This window comes from Neospora caninum, chromosome IV, assembly GCF_000208865.1.
Source record: "Neospora caninum Liverpool complete genome, chromosome IV".
NCBI lineage: Eukaryota > Apicomplexa > Conoidasida > Eucoccidiorida > Sarcocystidae > Neospora > Neospora caninum.
Genome location: NC_018389.1, coordinates 1527274 through 1553852, shown reverse-complemented (window position 1 = coordinate 1553852; position 26579 = coordinate 1527274). Strand labels below are relative to the sequence as shown.

At 54.2% G+C, this 26579-nt stretch overlaps 2 protein-coding genes across 2 annotated transcripts; one reads left to right on the top strand and one right to left on the bottom strand.

Moving 5' to 3' along the window:
• Nucleotides 1-2129: 2129 nt before the first annotated feature.
• On the bottom strand, nucleotides 2130-3994 carry NCLIV_011410 (protein disulfide isomerase; the record flags this gene model as incomplete). Its single annotated transcript, XM_003880659.1, has 3 exons — nucleotides 2130-3182; nucleotides 3282-3480; nucleotides 3831-3994. 3 exons carry the CDS (start codon nucleotides 3992-3994, stop codon nucleotides 2130-2132), a joined length of 1416 nt encoding a protein of 471 aa, XP_003880708.1.
• A 4734-nt stretch (nucleotides 3995-8728) lies between these two features.
• NCLIV_011400 (putative ATP-dependent helicase) lies at nucleotides 8729-24772 on the top strand (the record flags this gene model as incomplete). The annotated part of the gene is made up of 27 exons (XM_003880658.1): nucleotides 8729-9214; nucleotides 9460-9708; nucleotides 9995-10079; nucleotides 10519-10646; nucleotides 11062-11238; nucleotides 11730-11816; nucleotides 12216-12365; nucleotides 12801-12969; nucleotides 13463-13569; nucleotides 14248-14333; nucleotides 14619-14767; nucleotides 15349-15446; nucleotides 15801-15909; nucleotides 16252-16352; nucleotides 16826-16913; nucleotides 17694-17917; nucleotides 18301-18466; nucleotides 19174-19281; nucleotides 19666-19761; nucleotides 20077-20277; nucleotides 20442-20550; nucleotides 21063-21202; nucleotides 21747-21885; nucleotides 22398-22530; nucleotides 23198-23397; nucleotides 23908-23955; nucleotides 24421-24772. 27 exons carry the CDS (start codon nucleotides 8729-8731, stop codon nucleotides 24770-24772), a joined length of 4185 nt encoding a protein of 1394 aa, XP_003880707.1.
• Between the last annotated feature and the right edge of the window lie 1807 nt (nucleotides 24773-26579).

Sequence of the window (26579 nt, the reverse complement as noted above, 5' to 3'; positions counted from 1 at the left end):
CCACCGCTTGACTCATTGAAGGACATGCTTAGATAGGGCGGAAGAGAATTGCTGCCTTAAATGACCGTGGTGAGGCGACAGGCACGGCGGCAAGAGTCCGATGTCTTACGTTTTGCTTTTCCCGCGACCGAGCTGACGGGGGTCTCCAACTCAGTTGCCGCAACTCGTGAAGCTTTGGTGAGAGAGTCTCTGGAGTGTGGCAGCGGAAACTAGAGTAGCTGGGACTTGACCTAGCAACGAAGGGGGTTGCCTTGTTGCCGCGGATACAACTTTCGCGCGGCGAGGAGCGCGCCGTTTCACGCCACACGTCAGAGTGTCGCCCGTCTCGAGGCCTCCTTTGGTGGCTGGGCCGTGAGATGCCTCGATTTGGGCCAGTTCCGCTTGCAGTTCGTTGCATATCTGTCCTCCCATAAACGTACTTTTGTGGCAGGCAGGTGCGTCGGTGTGAAGCTCACCTGGATGAGATCTCGCTTTCGCCGTGCGAGTGTACAGATCGACTGTTTTGGCGAACTGTCATCGGGCTGCTCAGTCTAGCGCACGATCTTCGCCACGAAAAGCGCGATAGTGACAGAAACGTGTGTACCTTGATTTTCTTCATAATATCTTCGTGGGCTGCCTCCAGGGCTTCGAGTTCCTTCGCATGTCTGGTGCGAAACAGAGTCTGTTGGCCTTTCTTTTTCTTCAACAAACTGGTCAATTCTTCAGCCTACTCATCTTTCAGGGGGCCGATGGTAGCAAGGATTTCCTTGCTCTGATCGAGTAGGTGTGACTCTTCCTCCCTGCGGTCGCTCGATGGTAACCCTGACATGGTCCGACTGATAGCGTCTCGGGCTCACTGCATCGCATTCATCTGTGCCTCTGCATCATCTAACACTTGCCGCAGGGCCGTTTCTTCATGTTCCCTGTCAAACTGAGTCACATCCCCATGGCAGCTCGACCGGCAGAATAACTGAAGGATGTTCCATTACCAAGAGCTGTTCTAAAGCTTCCTCGAAGACATCAATTCTGCATTGGATTTCCTGAAGCTGTTCTTCCGTTTTCTGGATTTCTGTGTCGCTCTTCGTTGCACAGACTCTAAACGCCAGCTTTGCGAAATTCAGCAACGCGTACCTGCAGCTGAACTGGCGCATATCTTGTCTTTCTTTTGGCTGAGTTCTTCGACCGCCCGCCTGGCAGACTTGTGCCTGTCGTGTATGACGCGTGTGAGTTGCACCCAGCAGACCGGTGGACACACAGCGTATGGCTGACCTCTCTTCAAAATCAATTTCACATTTCCACTTGTCAGACAGTACGGCTGGTCCCAAGATGCGTTGGACTGACCGGTAGGACTCGTTTGCATCAAGTTCAGTCACGTCACCATTAAGAAACCCTACCTTCAGTTTCGGCCATCAGGGCATACTCATAGAAATCCCGCATATCCTGTGCCGTGCCGCGACGAAGTTTCAGCACTCGCTGTTCGAGACATTTCTCCAACAGCACACACACGATTTGCTCAACCGTATCCTTGGTTTTTTCCATGACTGTTTTCCCTATTTGTTTCCTTCACATTCCTCCGGCCACCGACTTCCAGGCTACCCAATCCAAAAACCTCTGATTTCCAACACACTCTGCTTGAGGTGTATCTACACTGCGACGCCAGAAATGGGTACTGAATCGCGAAACTGGTACACTGCCCAGCTTCCGGTTGAACAGATAATACAAAGCTAAACCTTTTCTGTGGGTCCCTTCCTATCGATAAAAGGTCTGTAGACGCTGAAGCGCGGTGCCACACAACCGACACATCAGCATCCTCATAACTGACAGGGTTTCGCTTCAGGCGGTTGCGGAAAGGAATACAATGACCTGCAGACTACAGAGACAATGACTTCTGGAGCTGAGTGGAGCATTGCAATGTGCTGCCAACGGGTCAGCTTCGGTGTCCGGATATGCAACCGGGGGCCGTGTATGTGCCGTACCACCGCCGGTGGAATGGCTGCCATACACACATGTGCCGGAAGTATGTCAGAACAATTTATTGTCGGTTATCTTGACGGTGACACTTGAGCCAAACGGGGCTTCGTGTTTCAACCGCTCATGTACGAACAGCGTTACGAACACGTGAAACGGAACAGACTGTTGTTATGAACAGTTTACAATTCTTCACCCTTGTCGTCCTTCTTGAGAGGCTTGGAGCCGTGCTTGTTGATGAACTCAGTCAAACCTTCGACAGTCCGCGAGCCTTCGAACTTCATGGGGGTCTTCTCACCAGCCTTCACGAAAAAGATGCTCGGGAAGCTTGACCAGCTGAACTCCTCCAGGGGAGCTTCGTTCGCTGTGCCGTCCATCTTGGCAACAACGAGGTGGTCAACATCCTTGTATTTCTCAGCGAATTCCTTGTAGATGGGCTCGAAGCTCTTGCAGTAGCCGCACCACGGAGCGTAGATCTCCAGCATGACATCCTTGTCTTTCTGAATGACCATCTCTTCGAAGTTCTTTCCGACGACAACCTTGACGGCTTCGTCTTGTTTCTCGGGGACGGGCTCCGACTTAAGGGAGCGCTCGATCTTCCCGGCATCAACATCCTCGAAGAACTTGCTGATCTTAGCTGCGTCCTTCAGGGAAGAAGTCGCCTCAGGAAGCACGAACCGTCCCTTCTTCGACTGGAACACAAGGCCCGGGAACTCGGTGATGCCCAGAGCGTTCTCAGCGTGGCCCTTGAACTGGTCAGTGTCCAGCCACACGAAGGAGCGGGTGTCTCGGAGCTTCTTCGCAGCTTCACGGACAGCGGCCTTGGCCTCATCGAAGTCCTTCTCGGTACCGCAGAGCCAGACAAGGTCCAAGTCACGGTCGATGTATTTTCTGAAGTTCTCCGCGTTGATGGGCCCAAGAAGAGGGAAGGATTCAGTGTCAACAAACTTCTTCAGCTCATCTTTGGTCTTGCCTGTGAACGGCTCAGTGCCCTCCTCGTAGCGCAGGGAGTAGATCTTCTCGTCGGAGACGCCGTACTTGGCCAGGAACTTTCCGAGCTGACGGGACTCGTTGGCGACATCTTCGAACAGCTTCGCCATGTCGCTGTCCTTAGATGAGAGCTCAGCAACGAAGGCAATAGGTGACTCCTTCGTCACCTGTTCCTCAGGCTTGCCTTCCACTTCAGTCACCGCGGGTCCTGTCATCTTCTCGATCCACTCAACGATGGCTTCCGCCTGCGAGAGCAGCACAAACACACTCGAAACTTTTCATTCACTGCCTAACCACGCAACTGCGACCGAGGCTCTTCAGTGTGTCGCACGCAACAAACTCACCGTGCGGCCGCCAGTGAACTTCTCAGGCTTCTGGTTGCGGAAGAGAGTCAGAGTGGGGTATTCCCGGACACCCTGCTTGTCGGCAATGTCTGTCTCGCTGGTCGCGTCGACCTTCGCCAGCATGATCTTGGAACCCTTCTCCTTGAGGATCTTTGCAGCCTTCTCGTACTCAGGCGCCATGCGCTTGCAGTGACCGCACCTGCAGGACCAAAGGTGTTTCGCACCCAACGCGGATCCACACACGCAAGGGCGCAGTGTAAGAAGACTGCAAAAAGGGGAAGTGGGGAACACGAGCGGTCCAAGGCTCCCGCACTCGAGGGACGATGTCGCATGTGCGCCCTCTGAGGTTACGTGAGACACTGCCTCAACCCACGATCCCAGTGTGCGGGAGCATTGCGACAAAACTGTTGTTGCGGGAAGTCTTTTCAAGATAGTATCTAACGTGAACTGCACAACCCGTACGCGCAGCACGGGCGACGAAGCAAGCCACACACCGTGGCGTAGGCTGCCGGCGGCTGTGGAAAATCCCACATTTTATTACTGGCTCACCAGGGCGCGTAAAACTTGACCAGGACAATCTCCGTGTTCTTCAGAGTGTCATCGAAGTTGGAGGCTGTCAAAACAGTCACAGCCTCTTCCTCCGCTGCGCAGTACACCGACGCAGTGGCCAAAAGGCCAACTGCCAAAAGAACGAACGAAAACCCGGCTCGCATGATGGAGACTTGAAAAAAAAAATGGGTAGTCGCAAGCGGCACCGATGCTCGGGGCGAGACAGATGGCACCGGCAAGACTTCTTCGACGAAAGAGAGACGGAACAAGAAACGGTCGGGAAAAAATGTTTTGATCCAAAAGAGGAAGGTGCTAGTGTGTGTGAATCACTGTTCCGGAAAGAGTGGAGGCGTGATAGCCGTTGTGGCAACCCGGTGGGTGTCCTGTCCGTGTTTGCACACCGCCCCCATTTGTGACAGGAGAGTTGGTTCAGGAAACCTCGAGTTCCACCTACGGTCTCCACGTCACTGCGGTCAGCAATCCAGATCTGCTCACAGGTGACCAGGCGACGGAGCGGGGCGCACCTCTGGTGCGACAAGAGACAAAAAGATGACTTGCTCTCGAGTTCCCTGCTTTGCATCTCACTTCTAACGCGACCGTTTTAGTACATTTTCCCCATAAAAGCCGCCCACATCGTGACCCTCGGCCGCTTTCCACTGGCTGTCTCGCGCGCCGTGTCAGCCGTTCCCACTGTCTCAACTGCCTTTGCATGCTCCCCTGGGGCTTCGCCTGCCACCAAACCCCCTCCTCAGTGATGAAGCGACTGTCGCATTGTTTTCGAGCAACAGTCTCGGACAGCTGTTCAGCACACACACCTTTCGTCTCTCCAGATTCCTTGCAGAGAGAGACGCTAAAATCCAGGCTGGGGAAAATATGTGTGCGAGATTATCAGTGACCGAGCATGCGTGCCGAATCTACGTCCCCCCTGTGGTGACCCCAGGCTTGCACGCCATAATCATCAGATATCTAGAAAGCCTGGCCGCGGAGAGCGTCGTCCAAATTTATTAAACACACTCATCTGATCCTTGGACTCCCCGTGGCGCCTTCCGCTGCCTCTGAATGCCGTATGCCTCCCGGGCTCGACAGGCTCAATCCCCCGGTGTTTCCTTTTCTCCCGTTCAACAAACCGAAGGAGAGACCAAGGGAAAGGCAACTTTTCCATAACCATAAGAGCCGCTTCTCTTGCACACTGGAGCGGCGTGTCCAGGAGTGAGTCAGCCAGTCCGTCGCGTGTTCGACAGGAAAAAAAAGTGCAGCTGGCGGCGAACGAGTCAGACGGGCTGTCAACAGCGCAGATTGATTGCAGAATCCGTGTCGGTTACCATATCAGAACGATTTTTTTGAGCGAAGGGCCCACCAAAGGCGTCCGGGTTTTGACGTTGCTCCGAACCACAGATGCTCTAGATACACGGATTGCGGCGCAACCACGTTCTGTTGTGTCTACTTTTGAATGCGATTTCCCCGTTTCTCGAAGCGTGCCTGGAAACAGGTGCACATCATAACTGAAGAAGAAAAAACGCAACGATGTCGCACGAAGCGGAGGCAGGAGTCGCTCTGTGGCCAATAGGAGCAAAGTTTGTAGTTGAAGTTGCGCATCTCAGCCTTTCGGTAACCACCTCATGTCAGCTCTGGCTCTCGCTCAAACTGGCAGCTCTACGGGAAGCCGTGGTTCGCCGAGTCTGACGAAAACCGTTCCTGACTAGTAAGGCTACCTCTATTGCAGACGTCTCCTTCCACATAGGCTTTAGGCTGCAGCTTTTCAACATTCTTCAAGATTAGATGCATTTCCCTGGTTCCTCAGGGATTTTTGTCATCAGTTGAACGCCGGATCCCCATGCCGACGGTGTGGACCAGGGAACGAACATTCCATTTACCAAAAAGAAGCTACTTCAGTTGCCTCCAGCTTGAGTACGTTGGACACAAAGATGATCCGACACGGATCATGAAAATCATGAAATCACAATACTTTTTTCTTTTCTCGAAGGAGGCTATATGCACTGTACCTGATCGAAGAGACATTTCAACCGAGGCTTAGCGTGCGGTGGTAGCTCGACTGGAACTCTTCCCTCATGGAAAGACTCTCAATGTTTCCCTGGAACAAGAGATGGCGAATCTCACTCCATGCAACCGCAGGCACGATGGCAACCTCGATCGGTCCCACTGTGGTATTCTCCAGAACGCCCCAAGCATGTAGCCGGGGGTATTACACCCGTGTGTAAACGCTTAACTCGGTAGCTGGCCACGTCAAGAAGTGCCTAACATGCACAGCCGCCTCTCAATGAATATAACCGATGCTGTTTGAGAGCTCAAAATCCTTCACACCTACGGCTCCTCATCGACGCAGGCGAATCTGGTGAACCCATATGTGACGAGGATTCGGCAGCCTTGGTTTTGTACTGAGCTCTGCCGGAAGGGTGGGAGCGTTACTGCTGCAAGGCCACCATGAGCATCACCACGAAAGAGCTGGCTGTGGGATTAAGAAAACGTTCGAAGTTTTGTTGGCATGTTCTACACTGTTTCCTTGTTCTGAAATAGCATTTTCATGAGGGAAACCGATTCTTGCAAACTGGTCGCTGGGCCTTTGCTACGGGCAAACATCGCCGGCTTCTCTAGGAGTCACGAGAGTCGTCACGAGGGTCGTATACGTAGTAGATAGGTGGCCGAAACCGCCTAGACAAATCTGGGGGTAGTTTCCTCGCTTCTGAGGACATCTCTGTTTTCTGTCCATGTTGCGGGTTCGCTCTCGTTTGTTCTCGGTTCTCTCGCCTCACTTCACAACAAAAGGCAGGGAGTTTTTTTTCTTAAAAAACTACAGGTCGATGTTCCAGTTTGTTTCGCCTGCTACCTACCATCGTCTCTTCCCTTCCTCTGTCATCGCTTCTCCCTCCGTCTCCTTGTCTCCCCTAGAGTCTGTTGCAAAAAGTGGCAATGTGTCTTCAGCCTGCCGCGAACCAAGACAAAATGGACGACTGCCGACCGTTCGCTGCCTCTCGGTTTCCTCGGTGTTTGCCTCTCGGGCCGACGCGCGTTCTTCTGGGCCGTTCTGGACCTTCTTGGAAGTGAACTGTGTCTCGGGCTCCTCGTGGAAAACGATCGATGTCTGTTGGCAACTTCCTTTCTCGTTCCTGGCCCCGCCGACTTTTTCACCTTCCGCAGAGTTCCTCGCGTGCGCGCATGCATGCAGCCAGGCGACGGCGGCGGCCGCCCCTGGAGCGCATATTCGGGCATCAGCGAAAAGTCGACCAGAAGGGAAAGGGAAAGGGAGACTTCACAGAGAAAAGGGAGGAAATCCGTCGCTTTGCTGCTGACCCTCTCTCTCAGATTCGGTTTTATGCAGGCACGCGGTGAAAGAGGACCCGTCGTGGCCAGCGTACGAGGAAAAGAAGCAGCGAGAACCCCGCAGCCAGAAGAAGAGGGAAAGCAAGTGTGTCGAGAGAAGGGAACGAACGCGGTCGCATCACATGCTTTGAAGACTCTCAAAAGTGTAAGTTGTGCCTTGGAAAATCGCACTTCTTTCTTTCTCTCCTCGGGTTTCGCTCGCTCTTTCTGTTTTTTTGCCTCTGTCCTCCGCCCTCGTCTGTGTGTTGTTTTCTGGACAGTTACCCCGCTCGCTGTCCCTTTCGCGGGCAAAATCTCTTCCCTGCTAGCTGCCTGCAGCGTTCCCTGATACCGAATCGCCTCGCGCGTTTCCCGCCTCTTCTGGTTTTCTCTCTGAATTCGCCTCTTCCTCCTTTTCCCGCCCTTCTGCTGCCAGAGTGCTCTTCAGCGTGTGTGCGTCCACGCCCGCTTTGGGAGACGGAGTGCCTCGGCTCCTTTTCCTTTGAAAGTTTCCTTCCTCGGCATCTTTTTGACCTCTCTCGCCTCCCTCGCTGCGTCTTCTCCTTTCTGTTTCTTCCTCTCTCATTCGTCTCCAGAACCCTTGTCCCTCCTGCTCGCGTCTGTGTCCGCTTCTCGCTGCATACTCCGCTTTGAAACCGCTCGGGCCTCTCTCCCCGGCGCCGCCGCAGTTTTTTCATGGCAGGGGCGGCGGTCGCTCTCGTTCCGCTTTGCGGCGACCTCTCCAGCTCTGGGTCGTGTTCTGTCTTTTTCACGCTCTGTCCCTTTTTTTCCCTTCTCTCAATTCCTGGAGGCCCGGGATCGCCGGCTCGCCATGTTCATCCGCCACGCTGTTCTGTCCACTGTAGCTGCTCCCTTTCCCTCCACGCACTGACATCTCTGCCTCCCATCTCTGCCTCTCATCTCTGCCTCTCATCTCTGCCTCTCATCGCGACTGTTGCCACGTGTCCTTCCTGTCTCTGTAGGCCGATTTTCCCCGCGAACTCCCTCGCCGTCATTTCTCTTCGTTTCTCTCTGCACCGCCAATGTCACCGTCTACCCACTGTCTTCCTGTTCAGCGCTGCCCTTCTCTTCCTGTGTCTTCTTTTTCTCTCTCTTTCTCTTCCTTTTCTTTTTCTCTCTCTTCTCTCTCTTCTCTCTCTCTCTCTTCTTTCTCCTCTCCACCTGCCTTCTGGAGTCGAGGAGCGCCCCGACGCAGCGCGTCAGCTGTGCCCAGTCCACCGCTTTCCGCCTTCGTGTCTCGGCGCCGCAATCCCCCCGCATCTACGGTTGCTCGAGCGAAGCTGTTCCCGTTTCCTCTCGCCCACCACTCTCGCTTTCTGTCCCCCCATCTCTCCCCCTCTGCTCCGTCCCTCGGCTCTTCATCTTCTTCCGCCCGCCTGGTTGTCTTCTCTCCCGCCTCCAGTCTTCCATTGCCTCTCGGATTCGCGCCTGCTCCTGAGCGACGTCTCTTCTGTCTCGCTTCCTCACCACGGAGGCCTTCTCTCAACAGTTCCGAGCTATCTCCCGCGTCCCCGGCGCTTCCGGCCTCTGCGTCGTCCGGGCTCTTGCGCTTTTCCGAGATGAGCAGTCGCAGATTCGCGCACGCAGCGGCGATGGAGGGCCCTGAGCCGCCCGCGGATTCGCGCTACTCGTCTGGCGTCGCTCCGGAGCCCCAGCGCGGTGGCGGCGCGCCCTCGCGGCGAGGCCGCGGCGACTTTGGAAGATCGGGCGCTCACGCCTTCTCGAAGGATGCCGCCGCCTCCTTCGCTTCCTCGCGCAATGGACCGTCCTCGACGCCGGCGCCCGGCCCGCAGACTGCGTATCCCTCTGGACGCCCTGGGCCTCCTTCGCAGCCCCGCCGCCAGGCCTCTACCGCCCCGCATGCAGTTCCCTCGTCTCCTCTCTGCGGGTCGCCGGCTGCTCCGGTCCCCGCTGCGGCCTTCGCGTCTGTGCGGGACCAGCCCGACTCGGTCGACAAGCTATTCGGGGGCATGGGAAATCCGCAGTTCAACAAATACATCGTCGACGACGAGAACCTGCTGCATTTCTACGGCATCCGACAAGCGGTGAGAACAAAAGAAGAAAAAGAACGAGAAGGGGGAGAATTGGGGCGCAAGGAGCGAAGGAGAGATGGCAGGCGGTTTGCTCTACGCCAAAGATCGGAGGAGCCGAGAGCTAGATGCCGAGCAAGAGACGCGTCTGATTCGGTTTCGATTGACAGGTAGTTCGCTTTGCTTCTTAGTCTCGTAGACCCTCGGCTTCCCCTCACGCGCGCGTGGGTGGTGGATGTTTCTGCGCATGTCGTCTCCAGGTGCTTCGGCCGGTCGTCCACGAGGACTGCTCTCGAGGCGGGGCGTCTGCGACGCCGTCGCCCTCGCCGCCAAAGAATGCGCGACGCGGCAAAGAGTCGAATCAGAATCAGTTCTTCAAAGCGTCCCTCTCCTGGACCATCGCGGGCAATCGAAAGATCCAAACGGAGGGCATTGGCAGGTCGAAGAAAGATGCAAAGAAGGAAGCCGTCAAGGCACTCCTCGGCCAACTCGGGCCTGTCACGCTCCACGTACGAACACGGGGAAAAGAAGGCTGAGAACAGCACACCACTGAGGCAGGCCGCTCAATGACAGGTGTCCATACACTATACCTCGAAATGTAGATCGTTGTCCTCGATGGACTGCAGATACGTACACCCCTATTGCCCTGTATAGAAGTATGTATGTGTGTGTATGTACATACATATGCTTGTGTATGCGCGTGCATGCACAGTCGTGGTGAAAAAACGTGGAGTCTGTCTCTGACGTGAAACTGTGGCAACGGTCCCCTGGCGTGCGAGTGCGCCCTTGTTGCAGGAGTATGAACAAGTGACGAGGTGTCTCTTCGCGTCGCTTAGGGGCAAGATACACGGCAAACAAGCGTCGTTCCCAGGAGGCAACGGTACGGCCTGTCGTCTTCCTGTCCGTGCGCGCGTGCCTCCGCCGTTTCGCCGCCTCACTTGGACAGTTGCCTCGCCGGGTTGTCGCTCTCTTCTTGGCGAACCACTTGCCGCCGTTCTGCGTATCGCTGCGTCGTCTTTTATACGCATGGGGGGTAGCGCCTGCTTTCAACGCGCGCCTGGGTGCCAGCATTTCCCGCCTATACACATGAATGCATATGTGTGAGTATTTTGTACATTTAGGGCTGTACTTATTTGATCCTTGCGGTGGGCGGAGACGTAGAAAAGATCGCCTCCGCTAGCAGACACACAGCTATATATTCGTAATTATTCATGCATATATTGATATATATATATATATATATATGTATTACGAGTGTGTGGAGTGTACGTCCACCCATATCTGCACAAGCTTCCCGTGGTCTTTTGTTGAGTTTCCAGAACACCGATTTATGTGGACCTTCATGTCGGGCGGCGAAGAAGTGAGGATCGAGTCAACGGGCCGAGGAAACAGCTCGTGCGAGGCAGAGATCGCCGCCATGCAAGACATGTACCTCAAAGTGCTGAAGGTGAGAACACAAATGCGCCCTCTAAAAAGACAAAGAGGAGACACAGAGCAAGGAGAGACACGCTGGGTGAGAGGCTGAGAGAAAACACATGTGGGCACGAGCCGACGCAGACACCCCCTTGTTAGACAACCGAGCGTTTTTATTTTCCGTTTTACGCCTTACTGGAATGAAGCAAATGACGAAACCTCGCATTCGTCAGGGAGCGAGGTGGCGCCTCGGAAGATGACTGATGAAACCGAAGGAGCCGAAACACTTGAGACGCGTTTGCCGCGTAGAGAGCCTCCGAGACACTGCAGCTCATGGTATACATACACTGGAAGGCCAGCGCCGCCGGGCTAGGTTTGGGCTTCGGTGCAGAGACTCTCTCGGGCGCTGGGAAGGTGGCGATTCTTTCTTCGTCTGGCCTCTTTCGCAGTACAAAGACTGCCAGACTGAGGAGCGCGAGAAGATCAATCGACAGGTGACTCAAGCCCGCCAGCAGCAGGCAGCTGAAACTCGCGGGAAAGGAAACCACGGCGCACACTTGTCCAAGCAAGACGCTGGAGAAATCAATCAGCAGCACCACAACCTGACCACAAGAAACCAAATCAAAGTAAGGCAAAACAGCAAGCTCCACCGAAGACACAGGCGAAACCAGAAGGGTTCCGCCTCTCTGCCTAACGTTATGCATTTGACACCATTTCGATATCCCTATATATATATATATATATATAGATGTATATATATATATATATATATATATAGATGTATAGGCCGAGGTGCCTAGGCATCAGTGCCCATATCTGCCTCTGTGCCCATCTTCCTTTTTCAATCTGTTTGTCTCTTTCTCCCTCTCGCCGTGTATCTCCCGCTGTACACATCACTCTAGATCTCTCCTCGTACCTGCGTTGCTCTGGCGCGAAGCGTGTGGCTAGAGGCGTTTGAGGGATAAGCGTCAGCTGGAGACCGCAGCGCAGTTGTGCATCCTCGCGACGCACTGGCGTCTGGCCGGGGCTTCCGGCGAGGGAGGGCGCTGAAGGAGCAACACTCGCGGCGGGTGTGCTTTGTCTTCCATGCCTTGCTTTCTGTCCTTGCGTGCCCCAGCCCACAGAGACGATCGCGGTGTCTGCGGAGGGCTACCGCTGCAATCTGGAGTGGCGATGGACGGGGCGGGATGGACGGAGCCGGACGGTAAGAAGGACCAGCAAAACCGGAGAAAAAAGACGCTACGGGGGAACGGGCGTGCACCGAACAACCGGGATCCTCGAAGACGTGGCGCGTAGGGCAGCATCGGTGGGAGCGTCCACGCTTCTTCCCTCGTCGCGTGACGTCTCTCAGTGTCTCCTCTAGGTTCCGGCACTGCGCCTGTGTCTCCGAGTCCGCCTCGGGGCCTGCCATGCCTGGCCCCCTCGCGCGATGTCGGATTCTTCAGCCTGTCTGTGGTCGGGCGGACTGCACGCGAGGCCTTGGCAATTGAGGACGGGATGCGCGTAGCTCGTGTTCTCCCCTTTTCTGCGTGACCTTCTCGCCCGCGCCGCTCCCACGCCGGCTTTTCGCGTCTCCTCTGTTTCCGCCGCGCGCTGCATGCAGCTTTCCGTCGTCGGCATCGGGTCGTCGAAGCCGCTAGCGCGCGCCACTGCGGCTCTGCAGATGATGGCCGACGCTGGCTTCGTTGAGCACGTCGAGGCGCCGGACCGGCAGGCCGCTCGCAGCCTCTTGAATCTCGTCGCAGAACGACCGGTAAGGAGACAAGCCCCAAACCCTGGAACGCCAGGACGCGCAGGAAACGTGACACACGTGCATTCACGTGCGTATATCAATATATTTATTTCTGGATATGCAAATTGACTCATGCATGCGCACATGTCGATATGCGAGATGCTATCCCTACAAGTGCAGACGTACATATAAATATTTGTATCTATGCAGATTAGCATACATGTATTCAACTGCGCCCTTATATATACATGGATGCGTATGGCCGCGATACATTTCGCATCTGTAGAAGATGCACTTGGACGGGTTGGCTGGGAGTTTCCCCAAAAAGGCCTTCCACACACTCGCCTGTCTCGCTTGTCTGTCTCGCTTGTCTGTCTCGCTGCCTGCTTCGTCTTCTGTCCCGCGTTTTCACTGTCCGCACTCCTGCGATGGGCGTGTGCCTCGCTATGTCCTCAGGAAGGAAAAGTGTATGTGGCCAAGGCCTGCGCGTTGCTTGAGGCGACTACCAGTGCCGTCTGGCGGCTGTTTCTCCCCACAGTGTGGCGCATGGCCCTTGCAGAGAACGAACGATCTCTCATCGACGCACTCCTGCAAACGCTGAAGACCGTGACTGCGTCGGCCTCAGGTAGGCGGAGGACGCGACAGAGCACCCCGCCGCGAGAAAGCAGGCAGCCTTCGCGGCTCCCGGCGAGAGGAAAATGAAAGTAGAAAACACAATCTGCATCCGTTGGTGGTCTTCGCAAGTGTCGCTTCGGGGAAGCGCGCGAGGCCCGACAAATCGCTTCTCGCTTTTTCTTCGAGAAAAGGGGCGTTTGGAGACACGTACAAGTTCGGCTTGTAAAGTGTATAACCAGCCTGGAAAGAACTTGGCAGTCGGGTCTACGCCCGCAAGGCTCTGGACTCCACCGCTCTCTTGGCTGTCGTGTATCTCCTTTCTCTCTGTGTCTCTCGCTCTTTCTACGGGGGTGTCTCTCGCGTCGTGGAGAAGAAGCGAGCAGACGCATCTTGCCCTCGATTGCGTTCCTTTATGCGGCGGCGCCTTGGGTCTCCACCGCTTCCTCTGCGTTCGTTGCTTCGATCGCGATCGCATGCCTCTCTCCGCTGCTCATCCGTCGCAGATGAAGCCTCGCCGTCGCCTGCCAGTGGAAGTCGCGCGATGCCGCCGGACGTCTGGGAGATGCTGCTCGACGAATGCACGGTGCTCACCAACTGCAATTTCGGACAGGTAACACCCCCCGCAGCTGTCTCGTTCGGCGTCTGTTCAAACGCATGCAACAGTCCCACAATTGGGTTTGACCCCCACAAGCGTAGCCCGCAGTCTTCCCTGCCTTTCGTGTCATCTTCGCAAGCCGGATCGCTCCACCTAGAGCGGTCTTCCGTCGCCGCGTTCGGTTTCCGAAACAGCCCCTTTCCATCAACACGCAATTGTATACATGCGTATATATATATATATATATACGCATGTGTGGATATCTATTTTAAAATGCAGATGCATATATATATATATATATATATGTATATATGTATACGGATGTAGTTAGAGAGTGTCAGAGACAGAACAGTTGCGTGCATCAGTGCAACCGTAAGTCTCTACATGCATATATGGATGTGGACGCCGGCCCCTACATGTATATTACCGTTGACAGACGTGTGCATAGAACGTGGATACTTCTTGAGGGCACTCACGTGTAAAGGCACAGGCTGCTGACGCGGCGCAGACACCTGTGCCGAGCGCTGTCGGCATGGGAATGCACGCCGCTCCAGTAGGGTCTCTGCGTTCGCGTGTTTGCTTTGACGGACTGGGTGTCTCTCCTTTCAGAGTCGGATGTCCCAAGTGACTCTAGCCGCACACACGGTGTGTCGCTCTCGCGTCTGTGTGCGGCGCTCCGGCTCGTCTTTTCAGGCTGTGTTGCACGAGCTAGGCGACGTGAAGCTGGAGCAGAGCTACTTCCCGTCCCCGCTGGCCAGGCAGTACTTCCAGAATTATCGGTGAGCCGAGAGGGCACTCGTCCTTTGGCGGCGAACTCGCAAGCCGAAAAGGCCGCTTGCTTTCTGAGTCGTCCCACCCACGGCGTCCAGCGCCGCTTTTTCAGGTGTCTCTGCCCCACCCTCCCCTCGATGCGCCTCGCCGCTTGCGCCTCTCCGTAGGCCTGTCTACCTGTCTCTGCGTTCCTGGCAACCCGTCGAGGGAGAGGGACAGAGGCGCGCGAAAGAGAGGGTCGTGAGAGACGGGCGAACGCACTGGCTGCTGAGTGTTCTTTCGCTTCTGCGCAGCCTGATGCTCGCGCTGGAGTGGCAAGCGCAACTGGCCGCAGGGATCGAGGACCGGAAAGCTTACGGAGACATGTTCGAAGGAAAGCACATGGTTCTCAACTGCAAGTCCGCCGCCATGCCTGTCTTCTCACTCGGTACCACTCTCAAAGGTACAGAGGCGCTGGAAACCAGTGTGTCCGGACACTCCAGATCTGTGTGCGGTTGTGTACATAGTCAGATGCGTATTGATATCTATGTGCTTACTTGCATCCAACGATGGCTGGTTCTAGGCGGCACGTCTCATTGGAGAATCTCCTCGCGTGTCGGAGACTCGACTGAGCAATTCTCTGGTCAAATGCCTCGGGGCAAGGAGGAACACCCAAAACAGTTTTGTGTCTCTCAACATATATATATACATATATGCATGTATATATATATATATATATATATATATATATGCACCTCTCCATCTGCATCCGTGCAGATATCTTCATATAGATGGGAAGATCTCCATTTCCATGCTTCGGTATTGCCTACACATCCATACACCTCTCTCTGTATTATATATATATATATATATATATATATATATATGTGCTGGCATGAGATGCATCGCGCCGTGTTCCGTGTAGCTCGCTCCAGACGTTTAGAGGCGTATTTTCACGTGCGTCGAAACGAGGCGGCGCACGGGCGAATGTGTGTCGGGCGCTGCATTCGACTTCCGTCGGTTCTATCCCTGCCTTGTGCCCAGCGGAAGACCGGGAGTTCCTCGCCAACGTGCAATTCCGGGAAGATGACTGCGTGCTGCTACGCCCCTTCGAGGAGCAGCGGAACTCCGAAGATTCTTGGGTACGCCCGCAGCGATCGGGGAGGCCGCAACGGGGCGCACAAAGGAAACGCGGGGTCCCCAAATGCGGAGTGCCGGGGACGAAGCTCCAGGAAGTCTGCTCTATGCACAGATACGAATGCGTACTATGTAAATTGCGTAGATGTATCTGCTGCACTCATATGTGCATATACAAATGCGTAATGTATCTACGTGTACATTATACTTACATATTTATGCTTATGCATGTACATGTGTGCGCGTATACATGTGCGTGTTTATATATATGCATATGTGAAAGTTGAGCGAGAGCACGTGCGTTTACGATGCTTGTGTCTCACTTGGCGGTCTGCATGTGTTCACCTCCTGGGTTGCAGCGGAAGTGCTTCGTGGGCGTAGTGACGAGCGTGAAGAGCGACAGCGTGAACTTCAACGTCAACGTCCGACTCGCATCAGGCGAGGGCGCCAAGCACGCGGCCATCCTCAGTATGTCTTTTTGCGTTTCACCTTTCAACCTGTTTATTCGCTCCCAGACGTAAATGCGAAGCTCGCCTCCTGTGTCTGTGGACGCTCCTGTCTGGCCACATATGCGGACACCTCTCTCCTCGAGTTCTACCCGTTTTTGTCCTGCGGCAGGGCGTGTGTCCATGTCTGCATGCCTCTACCCCGTGCTGGACGATCAGACCCGAGCCGTCCCTGCATCTGTCCGTCGCCGGCTCTTTGTCTCTCGTTTTTTCTCCCTGTGTCGACTCCTGCATCCCTACGTAGACATCTGTGGACCCGCCCTCGTGTGACGACGCATGTGGGATTCCTTTCCCCTCCTCGCAGCCTGCCGCCGATTCAAGCTCTACTACCTCACCCCTGCGGTCACACACGATCGGATGGTGGAGGCGCTGCGGAGCCTCACCATGCACAGAATGCCCGTCTCGGTAGGCCTCGTCAAGTCGACGCACGAGCAACAGGAGCGCTTTGGAGAGACGTGACACTAGATAAAACCTGTTGCGAGGAGTTAAAGTCCAAACACATGCTGATGCACCTATCTCCCTCTGTGTTTCCCGCTCTTTCTCGAACTTGGTCTTTCTCTAACTCCCGTTCTCGCTCTTCTCTCTTTCTCTATCTCTCTGTGTCTGTCGTCCTCTCCGGCGGCGTTCTTCCTGTCGTCTCACTTGCCGCGAAAGAGCCTCTGAGCCGCTACCATTTCCGTTTTCCCCTCCACCCCGTGCGCTGCGTCGTCCGGCTCTGGATGGCCTGCCGAGTGTCTCGGCGCTTTTTGCTGCGCGGCCGGGAGCCCATCGAAACTCTACGGGGCTCTTCTGCCGTCTCGCGCGTGTGTGACGAGCGTTTTGTCGGCGAGAAGCGTTCCTCGCATCCGGGCGTCGCAGTGTCCCCTTGTCCTGTTCAGCACTCAACCTCCTCATACGCCTTCACCCCTGAGATTCGCTACTTGCTCCTCCACACCGGAGAGCCGCCGGCGAAGGACGTGGCTGGCCGTGAGTTAAGAAAGCGCGCGAAAGGAAACGCACGAAACACAAGAAAGAACAGACCAGAAACACGTGAAGGGAAACCGGGAGAAGCAACACGAAACAGGAAGGGAGAAAAAGAGAGAAGGAAGAGAAAGAGAGAAGCGAAAAGGGAGAAAAGGAGAGAAGAGAGAAAGGGGAAAAAGAGAGAAGAGAGAAGGGAGAAAAAGAGAGAAGAGAGACGGGGGAAAAAGAGAGAAGAGAGAAGGGGATAAGAGACAGAGTATAGGAGCGAGACACGAGCGGAAGGCCAGAACAGGCCAGCACGGCGGCGGGCCGGAATCGACACCAGGGGAGGAGCAAGAAGAGAGAAAATACGCACACACGGGGCGCGAAGCAGACGAAGAAAAACAAAGTGTAGACTAGAGAGTCCAAGACGCGAAGCGAAGGGAAATGGAACAGCGGAGAACCGATATGCCACAAAGGCGACAGGCTTCCAGATATACGAAAGACTGTGAAGTGCGTTGTACTGTTTCCGTATACGCTCCGAAGAGTCTATCTAGATATCAGTGTACACACCGCAACCCTTTTCTGTCCATCACTGTCTATCTCGCTACTCTTTCCCCTTATCTCTATCCACAAATATCTATCTGCATGGAAATATGTGTCAACAAATATACATATTTATATGGACCTATGCATAATCGATATTTCATATATATATATATATATGCATATATATATGCATATATATATATGCATGTATGCTTGCGTTTCGTCCATGTCTTTGTCGCTTTTTTCTTTCTCTAGGTGGTCCGGTGCCGCTGTTGAGTGACGTGGATCCTTCGCACTTCGATCCGCTTCATCGGCTGAACGAGCTCGCAGATGCCCAGATGTTTAGCGCGGCCTCGTTTGCCAATCGCGACGAGGCGGCTGTCGTCGGAGCGTCCGCGCTGCAACACACAAAGAAACAGCGACTTCAGCAGTCTTACGTGGCTGCGAACAATCCGCCTTCGCTCCTTCTTTCGCAAGTGGTGAGTATTCGCAAGGAGTCTTTCCACCGTCGCTCGATGTGCTTAACTCTCCGTGTCGCACCCTCTGTGTACCCGCACGTGTCGCAGCGGTTGGCTCGCTTCACGCGCCTGTCTCCTTCTCGGGCGCAGTCGCCCCACGCGCCTCTCTCTGCAGGACGGGGCGAGCAGTCTGCGGCGTTCCAACGCTCTGGGGACGGAGACAGGACACAGACTGTTTTTTTGTCGCTCGCGTGGGAGGTGGACCAGACGAAAGGCGCGGCGTGCGTTTGTGGTTATCGGGACGGCGACTCTAGGCTCCCGCAAGATTGCTCCACCGATGCAGCCTTTACGTCTCTGCCTCCGGCACAGCTGTGTTGCCCCGACGCGTCTTCGATGCCTCGCAGGCCTTGCAAGCTCGGAATCAACTGGCGTCAGATAGGAACGATTTCGGGACGCCCTCGCCGGAAACCGATTTGACTGACGTCGTGCTGCCTACGGGTCTCCCTCTGACGCGGCCTCAGAAGGCGGCGTGCCTGTCGGCTCTCACCAACCGTCTCACGCTCGTTCAAGGTTCGTCAGGCTTGCGGTCGGCGCAGCTCCAGAGGAACCAGAGAACGGAACTCCGTAGCGAGAGCCGTGACTTGTTGTAATCTGCGCACACACAACGCCTCTCACGGAAAGACACCCATATATATATATATATATATATACATACATATATATTGCACTGATAGGTTTAGACCTGTTTACATATATATATATATATATATATATATACACCTGTACACCAGCATACCTTTATTGCTGTCAGGACGTGTGGATGCGTGTGAATTGGGTTGTGGTGTATGTATTTCCATAATGCAACAGTTCGAGTCTGATTAGGAATCCAATGCAGATCTGTGGTTCTGCTTGCCTATCATATATATATATATATATATATATCTATTTGTGTGTATGTTTTAGTGTGGTTCTGCATACGCCTCGTTCGTGAGTGGTGACAGTCTTCTCTTCTGGTTCCAGTCCGTCTTGCGTCCAGAGTTTTGGGCGGGTCTTTGGCGCGTTGAGTCGGGCGCATAGACAGGCGGCCTGGTGCGGGGCGCCGTCGGAGGCACGCTGCGCAGTCGCATTTTCCCCTCTCGCGCTTTTTTCCCGCGGTAGACACTCTGAGAGAGGATTATTTGTAAGCTCTTCCGCATGCTTCCCGTCGCTAGAAGCATAGCGTGGCCGCCGAACAGTGCTCCAAAAGTAAGAAAATGCTGTTTGTTCCGGCTCTGCAGGGCCCCCCGGCACCGGGAAGACGCACGTCGCCTGCGCCATCATCGACGCGTGGCAGCGGAACGATCCCTCGAAGAAAATTCTCGCGGTTGCCGATAGCAACGTTGCAGGTAACCGTTTCGCCCCTCTTTGGGGCATCTTCGCTCGGACACTTTTCTCTATCTCCGTTGATCCCTCCACCTGGCCACCTATACCTCTACCTGCATGCAACGCATCGGTGCAAATCTGTCTTTACCTTGATGTCTATCTATCTCAACGACTGCCAACCTCTCGCTCTCTCCCTGTATCTCCCTATCTTTCTCTCTAAGTTCTCATGTATGTGCATGGATGCCGAGAGAACCGTCTTCCCTTGAGTGCCGTTGCCGAGCGCGTTGTGGTCTGCTTCAGCCTCCGCTCTCTGAATCAGCGCTTGCTCACCAGGTCAGGGGCGCGCGTATATGTAGGTTTGCTTGCATTTCTCCACATGCATGCGTGTGCCCCGGCCTGTGTGTCAGCGGATAACCTGATGGAGGGTCTGAGCGCCCGCGGAATTCGCAGCGTGCGTGTGGGGAACGGCAGCGAGTCGGATCTCCAGGAGGAGGCGATTGCAGGTGAGCTCTGAACATGTGCCGAAACGGACCTCTAGGAAAGTGATTCAATCTGGAGACACCTCACGGAAAGCTGGGGCTTTGCGGCCTTTCCTCCGTGTGGCCAGGCGCGCGCCTCTTTGCTCTCTCCTTTGGCGTCTACCCTGTCTCTCGTCGTCGTCTGTCCCGCTCTTCAGTCTCTCGCTCTTCAGTCTCTCGCTCTTCCGTCCACCAACCACCTTTCGTCTCCCTGTCGTTCCTCTCTCGTCTCTATCTCTCTCTGTCGTCTTCCGATCTTTCTCTGTTTTTCTTTCCTCTTTCCGGTTTCTATGTTTCCAGATTTAGGCCGATACCGCGACTACGTGCGCCTGAAGCAGAACGGCATGTACGGGGAGGCGAAGACCGTTCGCATGGCGCTCTTCAGAGAGGCGATTCGCCGACAGCCCGTCATCATCGCGACGTGTGTGGGAAGCGGCCACGAGATGTTTGACGATCTCGTGTTTCCGCGAGTCATCATTGACGAGGGGGCCCAGGCGATCGGTGAGAGATTCCCAGTTTTCCAGTCGTTTCTTCTCTTGCTCGCGAGGCCGCCGACGCACGAGGCAATGCAAACACGAGCGGGGTGAACGTAATTTGCATGCAAACACCACTGCGGTGAACAAAATTTGCATGCAGGCACTCGGGGTGGACTTGTGTGTTCGCAGAGCCGTCGAACTTGATTCCGCTTGCCCGCGGATGTCGAAACTTTGTGTTGATTGGAGACCACAAACAACTTCCGCCCACCATTCTCTCTCCCGAGGCAGCTTCTCGAGGGTGAGCTCGCAAACGCTTCTCTCGCCTTATCGGCAGAGCACTGTTGTGTTTCCACGCCCCGCAAGTGCACATTCTACACCCGAATCCGCAGAGTGCTTCTCGTTCCATATACCGTTCTCTGCGATGAAGGTAAAGATTTGTACAAGTTTGTGCTTGCCGCCACAGCCTATATATTTATATATATGTATATGTGTACTCCACTCTCAATGGGTGTCTTTGCAGCCAGACGTACATATACAAATACCTAGACATGTATGTGTATGTAGATAGTCCTGTGTGTATGTGTGTAGATTCTTGGAGAGACACACAAACACTTCTTCGTGCCGCTGTGGTTGAGTGGCCAGAGCCTGGCGGTTTTGTCAGAGCGGGCTGCGGTATGAGGATTTGTATTTCGGTGTGTTTCCGGTATCCCGGCACTGCTCCGCCGGTGAGAGCCGTTGCCACGTGCGGCCGCGCCCTCATTCGGGATGTGTGTGTGTGTGTGTGTGTGTGTCGATCTGAATTTGTCTCAGACTGGATGTGTCGCTTTTGGAGCGTTTCGTGGGAAGCGGCATCGCGCCCATCCAACTTCTGGATGAGCAGCGGCGCATGCATCCGTCCATCGCCTACTTCCCGAACCTCCAGTTCTACGATGGAAAAATTCAAAGCAGAGGTAATTCGCTTCCCGACGGTTTTCTTGCTCTCTCCAGTGCAGGCACGGGTGTGCGGTCTGCGGTGCATCACAGGCTTTTTTGCCGCATGCACGGAGAAGATTAAAGGAAAATCCGCGTGTGTCCGCAGGTCGCGAGTTCGGAGCCTTGGCCTCCCTGTGGCCGTCAACGCAGTTCTGGACAATGTACATTTTTATGCCTTTCCTGCTGCATCTTTGTGCAGGTATTCCTGTTTGTGCATCCAGTCCCGCAAAACACCGGAGGGAAACACGTATCTGTACCTGCGTTTCCCACTCTTCACGTGCTTCTCTCTGTCCACCCGCCCTACGCTTTGCACTATCCTAGAACGCTCCGGATGTCTGACTCTCGACTGGGAATCGCTAACATGTGCAAACACGCACACGCGTATGTGTATATATACCCACTCGTGTATATATATATATATATATATATATATACGCACACGCGTGGCGGCCGTCTCGTCTTTGTTTTGCCGGTAGAACCTTGTCGCCATTTTCCGGCCGTTTCCGCGTCTTTGGTCTGCAGACGTTGACGACCGAAATCGACCGCCCGTCGCCGGCTTCCGCTGGCCTTCGCAGAACAGTCGCGTTTGCCTCGTTGACATCTCAGCGGCGGGTCTCTCGGGCTCTGAGGCCTCTCAGGGCACTTCGAAATACAGCGCAGCGTAAGGCGAACCGAATCGTGGAATCTGTCTTTACGCAAATCCAGCACGCCTTGTCGTGATGCTTGCAGCTGTGCTTAGCCCTCCTCGAAGGAGCGCAGAAATGCGACGCGCTGCCGCAGCTGTGGCAGTCTGCATCGAAAACACGCGTTCGTCGTGTTGCTATGACATCTGGACACACACACACACACACACACAGATTCATATACGAAAGGACGAGGCGCATCCCAGTGGGCCGCACATAAGCAATGTATATATATATATATATATATATGTATGTATGTATGTATGTATGTATATATATATATATATATATATATATATAGTTCGGTATATCCCTGCAGACACAGGTACACATTTCGGGAGTAAGCGTTTGGAGATGCATGCCGTAAATAGTCTCCTTAGATGTATGCACATATGCAGCTGCATGGGAGAAGTTAGAAGTGTGTAGAGATATTTTTGTGGAGGCTGTTCCCGTTGCAGTGCCACGCGCTCTGTTTGTCCTGTGCATGCAGGGAAATCGATCCGATCATCGCGATCCTGCAGTCGGTGGCGAATGAGGGGAGCGTCTTGCCTTCTCAGATTGGCGTCCTAACCCCGTACGACGCCCAAAAGGCTCGGCTACGGAAGGCCATCAACGAAACGTTTGTAAGACGCGGCACAGCCTCTCACCTGCCTATGCCAGCAAGTCAAGGGTTGCACAGGAAGAAGTGCATGTGCACATGCACACGCGCCTACACACGCTTTCCCAGATAGATACACAAAACGATCATATCTATAGAGATAGGCCAAATCACTATGCACAGTTCTGCATATCCATAGACATACATATTCTTACATACGCCTATACAGATGTGTGTACATATTTATACATATATTTATTTATTGATATTGATCCGGGTGTATATACATCCACGCATATGTATATATATATATATATATATATGTATATACATATGCTGGCGCGTGTTCTCTAGATGCTGGCAGCATGCCTGTGTGTGTTGCCAAGTTTGGTTTCGTTGCTTCCACGTATCAGTACGTCCGTGCGGCCTTGTGTGGGTTTCCAAGCACTTTGTTGTCACTTCGTTTCTCGTTGTCGCTTTACCTGCTGTGTGCCGTGCGGGGCAGCTGTGGGAGGTGCCGAACGCTTACACCCGAAATGTGTACCTCTGTCTGTAGAGATATACGGAACTATACATATATATATATATATATATATATATATATACGTTCTCGGTTCGCCGTCCCACCGGTGGCGCCTCGCTCGGCGAGTCAACTTTCACGCTGCATGCGTTGCACTTTTTGTCGTTCGCAGGAGCCCCCGGCCTGCTACCAAATTGAAGTGGACAGTGTGGACGGCTTTCAGGGTAAGGAAAAGGATTTGATTATTTTCAGCGCGGTCAGGTCAAACGCCCGAGGCGAAATCGGATTCCTCCGAGACCCGCGCCGAATGAATGTGATGCTCACCCGCGCGAAACGCGGCGTCATTGTCGTCGGCGACCAGCTAACACTCTGGTAAGAAAAGCGGAAACGTACCGACACAAAACGTCTCTTCTGCGCACGGCGCACATTCTCGTTTCCTTCATTTTGTTCGTCTCGCATTTCCTTCGCATCCACCTATGACTATGTATAGCTGTCTATAGATACCGGTGCACATGGACATATATCGATGGTAAGAGGCTAGGTGAGTAGTCACACCAACGTGCGCTTATAGCGTGGTGTGGATAGGCGTGTGTGAACTACCTATATATATATATATATATATATATATATATATAGGTATGAAGATGTATCGGTGTCGACGTGCGCGTAGATGAGATAGAGGACGCTAGATATTTGTGGGCCTTCGCGCGTGTAGACGCGCGTATGTTCCTGCGGGAAGGTGTGTGGGCCTTTGTGTTTCTTGGGGGGAAAGGGGACAGCGCGGCCGCAGCCCGCCACGCGGCGGGTCGGAAGGCGTGACCAGCTTTCGGGGCGTTCGCTGGAGCTCGGCGTCTCTCTCTTCTTGATTTTTGGCTCATGCAGGAACGACGCAACGAACTGGCGACCGTGGATTCAATGGGTTGGCAGCATGTAGGTTCACACAGAACAGTCGCTGATCCGCTGTCCTTGACACGCCACAACCGTGTCTTCATGCGGAGTCCTACCGTCGCCGCCCTCGCCGTAGTAGAGATCTACATGCCTGCATTAGCTCTCTCTTCTCTTTTCACGCGGTATACAAACGTACTACCTTAAAACACATGTTTGTATTGCGTCCATCCACCGCGAAAGAAATACGCGTACCTGGCTTGCCGCCTGTGTACAAACACCCTCGTTTCCACATCTATACATATCTGTATATATGTGTATATTCAATATATATTTACGTATATTATATATATATATATATATATATATATATATCGAGACATGTGCACGCGTTTTGCTTGTCTGGTCCACTATGCCGTCTTTCTCCTTTCCGTGTTCCTCTTCCGCCCTAGTTGTGTGGCGTGGCTGCAGCGCTCTCCTTTCTCCGCGTCCTTCGTTTTCGTCCCGCAGGCGCTCCATCGTGCCGATTACCCGGCTGAACGATCATCTGGACGCCCCTCGGTACGCGCTGCCTGCACAGGGCGCTCCGGGCGGGAACCTCCCGCGCTCCGCCTCCTTCGCCGCGCGGCAAGGCGCGGGAGCTGCGCGCGGCGGCGGCGCTGCCGGACAGGTTTTCGTTCCGCAGGGGTTTCAGTGCGACTTCCACACGACCGGCGCGAGTCAGTTCGATCGGACCTTCGCTCAGTCGCAGAGCCCCGCCAAGAAGGCCGCGGAGGAAGAGGAGGAACGCGAGGTCAGACACAGAGGAAACCAAAGGGAAGGAGCGAGGCGAGGGAAGAGGTGGACGGACTGGACGGACTAGAGCACGCAACGAGTTGAGAGTGGAGAAACGGGAAGATAGGCATGAGCCCCACAGAGGGAGAGAGAAGGGAGGCGACGCCTAGATAGACATGCATGTGTCTACATGCAGATAGATGTACGTCTGTGGCGATATTTGAATGCCGGTCTGTTGGCGGTGGACGGGTGACTCCGCAGAGAAAAACGTTGCACCCTGTGTCCATTCGTCGTTTTGGTTCGCGTTTCGCTCTGCGTTTCGATCGGCGTGACTGCCCGCATGCACGTGTAGGTTTTCAAGCTCCCCCTAGAGCCAGTTGGAGTGTGTCTTGATGTTTGCGTTCTCCCCCCTTCCTCCCGTGACCAGTCCTCTGCGGCACGGCTTTTTTGTTCACGACAAACACGCCTGCTGTTGTGTTCAGAAAGAACGCGAAGTGCCTGACGACTGGGAGGAGCTGTTGTAAGGCCGGGAGGAGAACGGAGAGCCGGCGCGCGCGCGGCAGACGAAAGCCATGGCAAAAGCGCGAGAAAGAGCGACGGAGGGGACCTCAGAAAGACGCCCGCAGGTGAAAGGGTACAAAACGACGCAACGCGGAGACCAACGAACGTGCCCCGAGGAGGAGGAAAAGTAGAGAGAGACGGGATTTCCCTAGCGCGCACCCTTGGTGCGAGGTGGGAAGATGAGACGCCGAGCCCGCGTGGCAACTGACAAGGAAGAAGACAGCGGCGAGCGTCGCCATCGCAAAAGGACGACACGTGCAAGGCAGACAGACGTGCTGACGCTTCCGTTCTTTCCATGACCAGAGGGGGGCACTGGGACGAGACTCCCGAATGCAGCTCTGAGCGTTTTTCTTTGTTCCGTATAGTCTAAACGTTTTTCTGTACACTCTTCAGCCGTTCTCCGCTCCGATGCTCTCGCCATCGTCTACCGTTCTTGGCTTCCCTTTGTGTCCACTGCTTCCGTTTTGTTTTTTGCGGGCTCTTGTTCCCTCTTCTCCTGTCTCGCTCCTCCGCCGAGAGAAGAAGGGACGCGGCGATGCCTCCCCTTTTGACCTTGTGATTCAATTCATGTCTTTGGCTGCTTCCGTTGCGCGTCGTCGCGTCTCTGTGTGTCGTCTTTGTTCCGTTCTTTCTGTAAACGCTCTTTCCATCTCGTTTCTGTGCATTTGTTCGGTCGTGGACCGTCCCTGCGGCCTCGAGTGTCTTGGCGAAACGTACCTCTCTGGTTTTGTCCTCTCTCGCGCAAGTGGAACAACCGTTTTTTTTTTTCGTTCTGCGGATTGAAAAACCCGCTCCAAGCCGTGACACGCAAGGCGCACCCAACAGCCACGCGAAAAAGCGGCTGTGTTCCATTTCCACAGAAACGCCGACCCTTCTCCCGACACCCGCGATCACCTCGTAAAAGTCAGAGATCTCCCAATATACAAATATCACATAAAGATATATATATACATCATATATATAAATGTATATGCATATATATATGTACCGATACAGAGAGGACTCGGAAGATATATATATATATATATGTATCCGTTGGCAACATGGTAGCATATCAGGTGAGGAAAGACAATGCCACGTGTTTCAGTTTCCTGCTTCGACGGAGCGCTGCAATCGCCCTCGCCGCATTCTCTGGAAGAGAGGCGTTTGCGTCTCGCGCTTCTCAGCTTTGGCGGCTGTGCGGAGTGCGCGGTGAGTTGCGGTTCTTCTGACCAGCTTACGAACCCGACGGGGCAGTGCTTGAAGCCGAAACCGTTTCCTTGCATCTGTCGCAGCGTGTGTCGGCACGGAGCTGAGAGGCGAGCAGACTGCAGAACCGTGGGCGTCACGTCTCT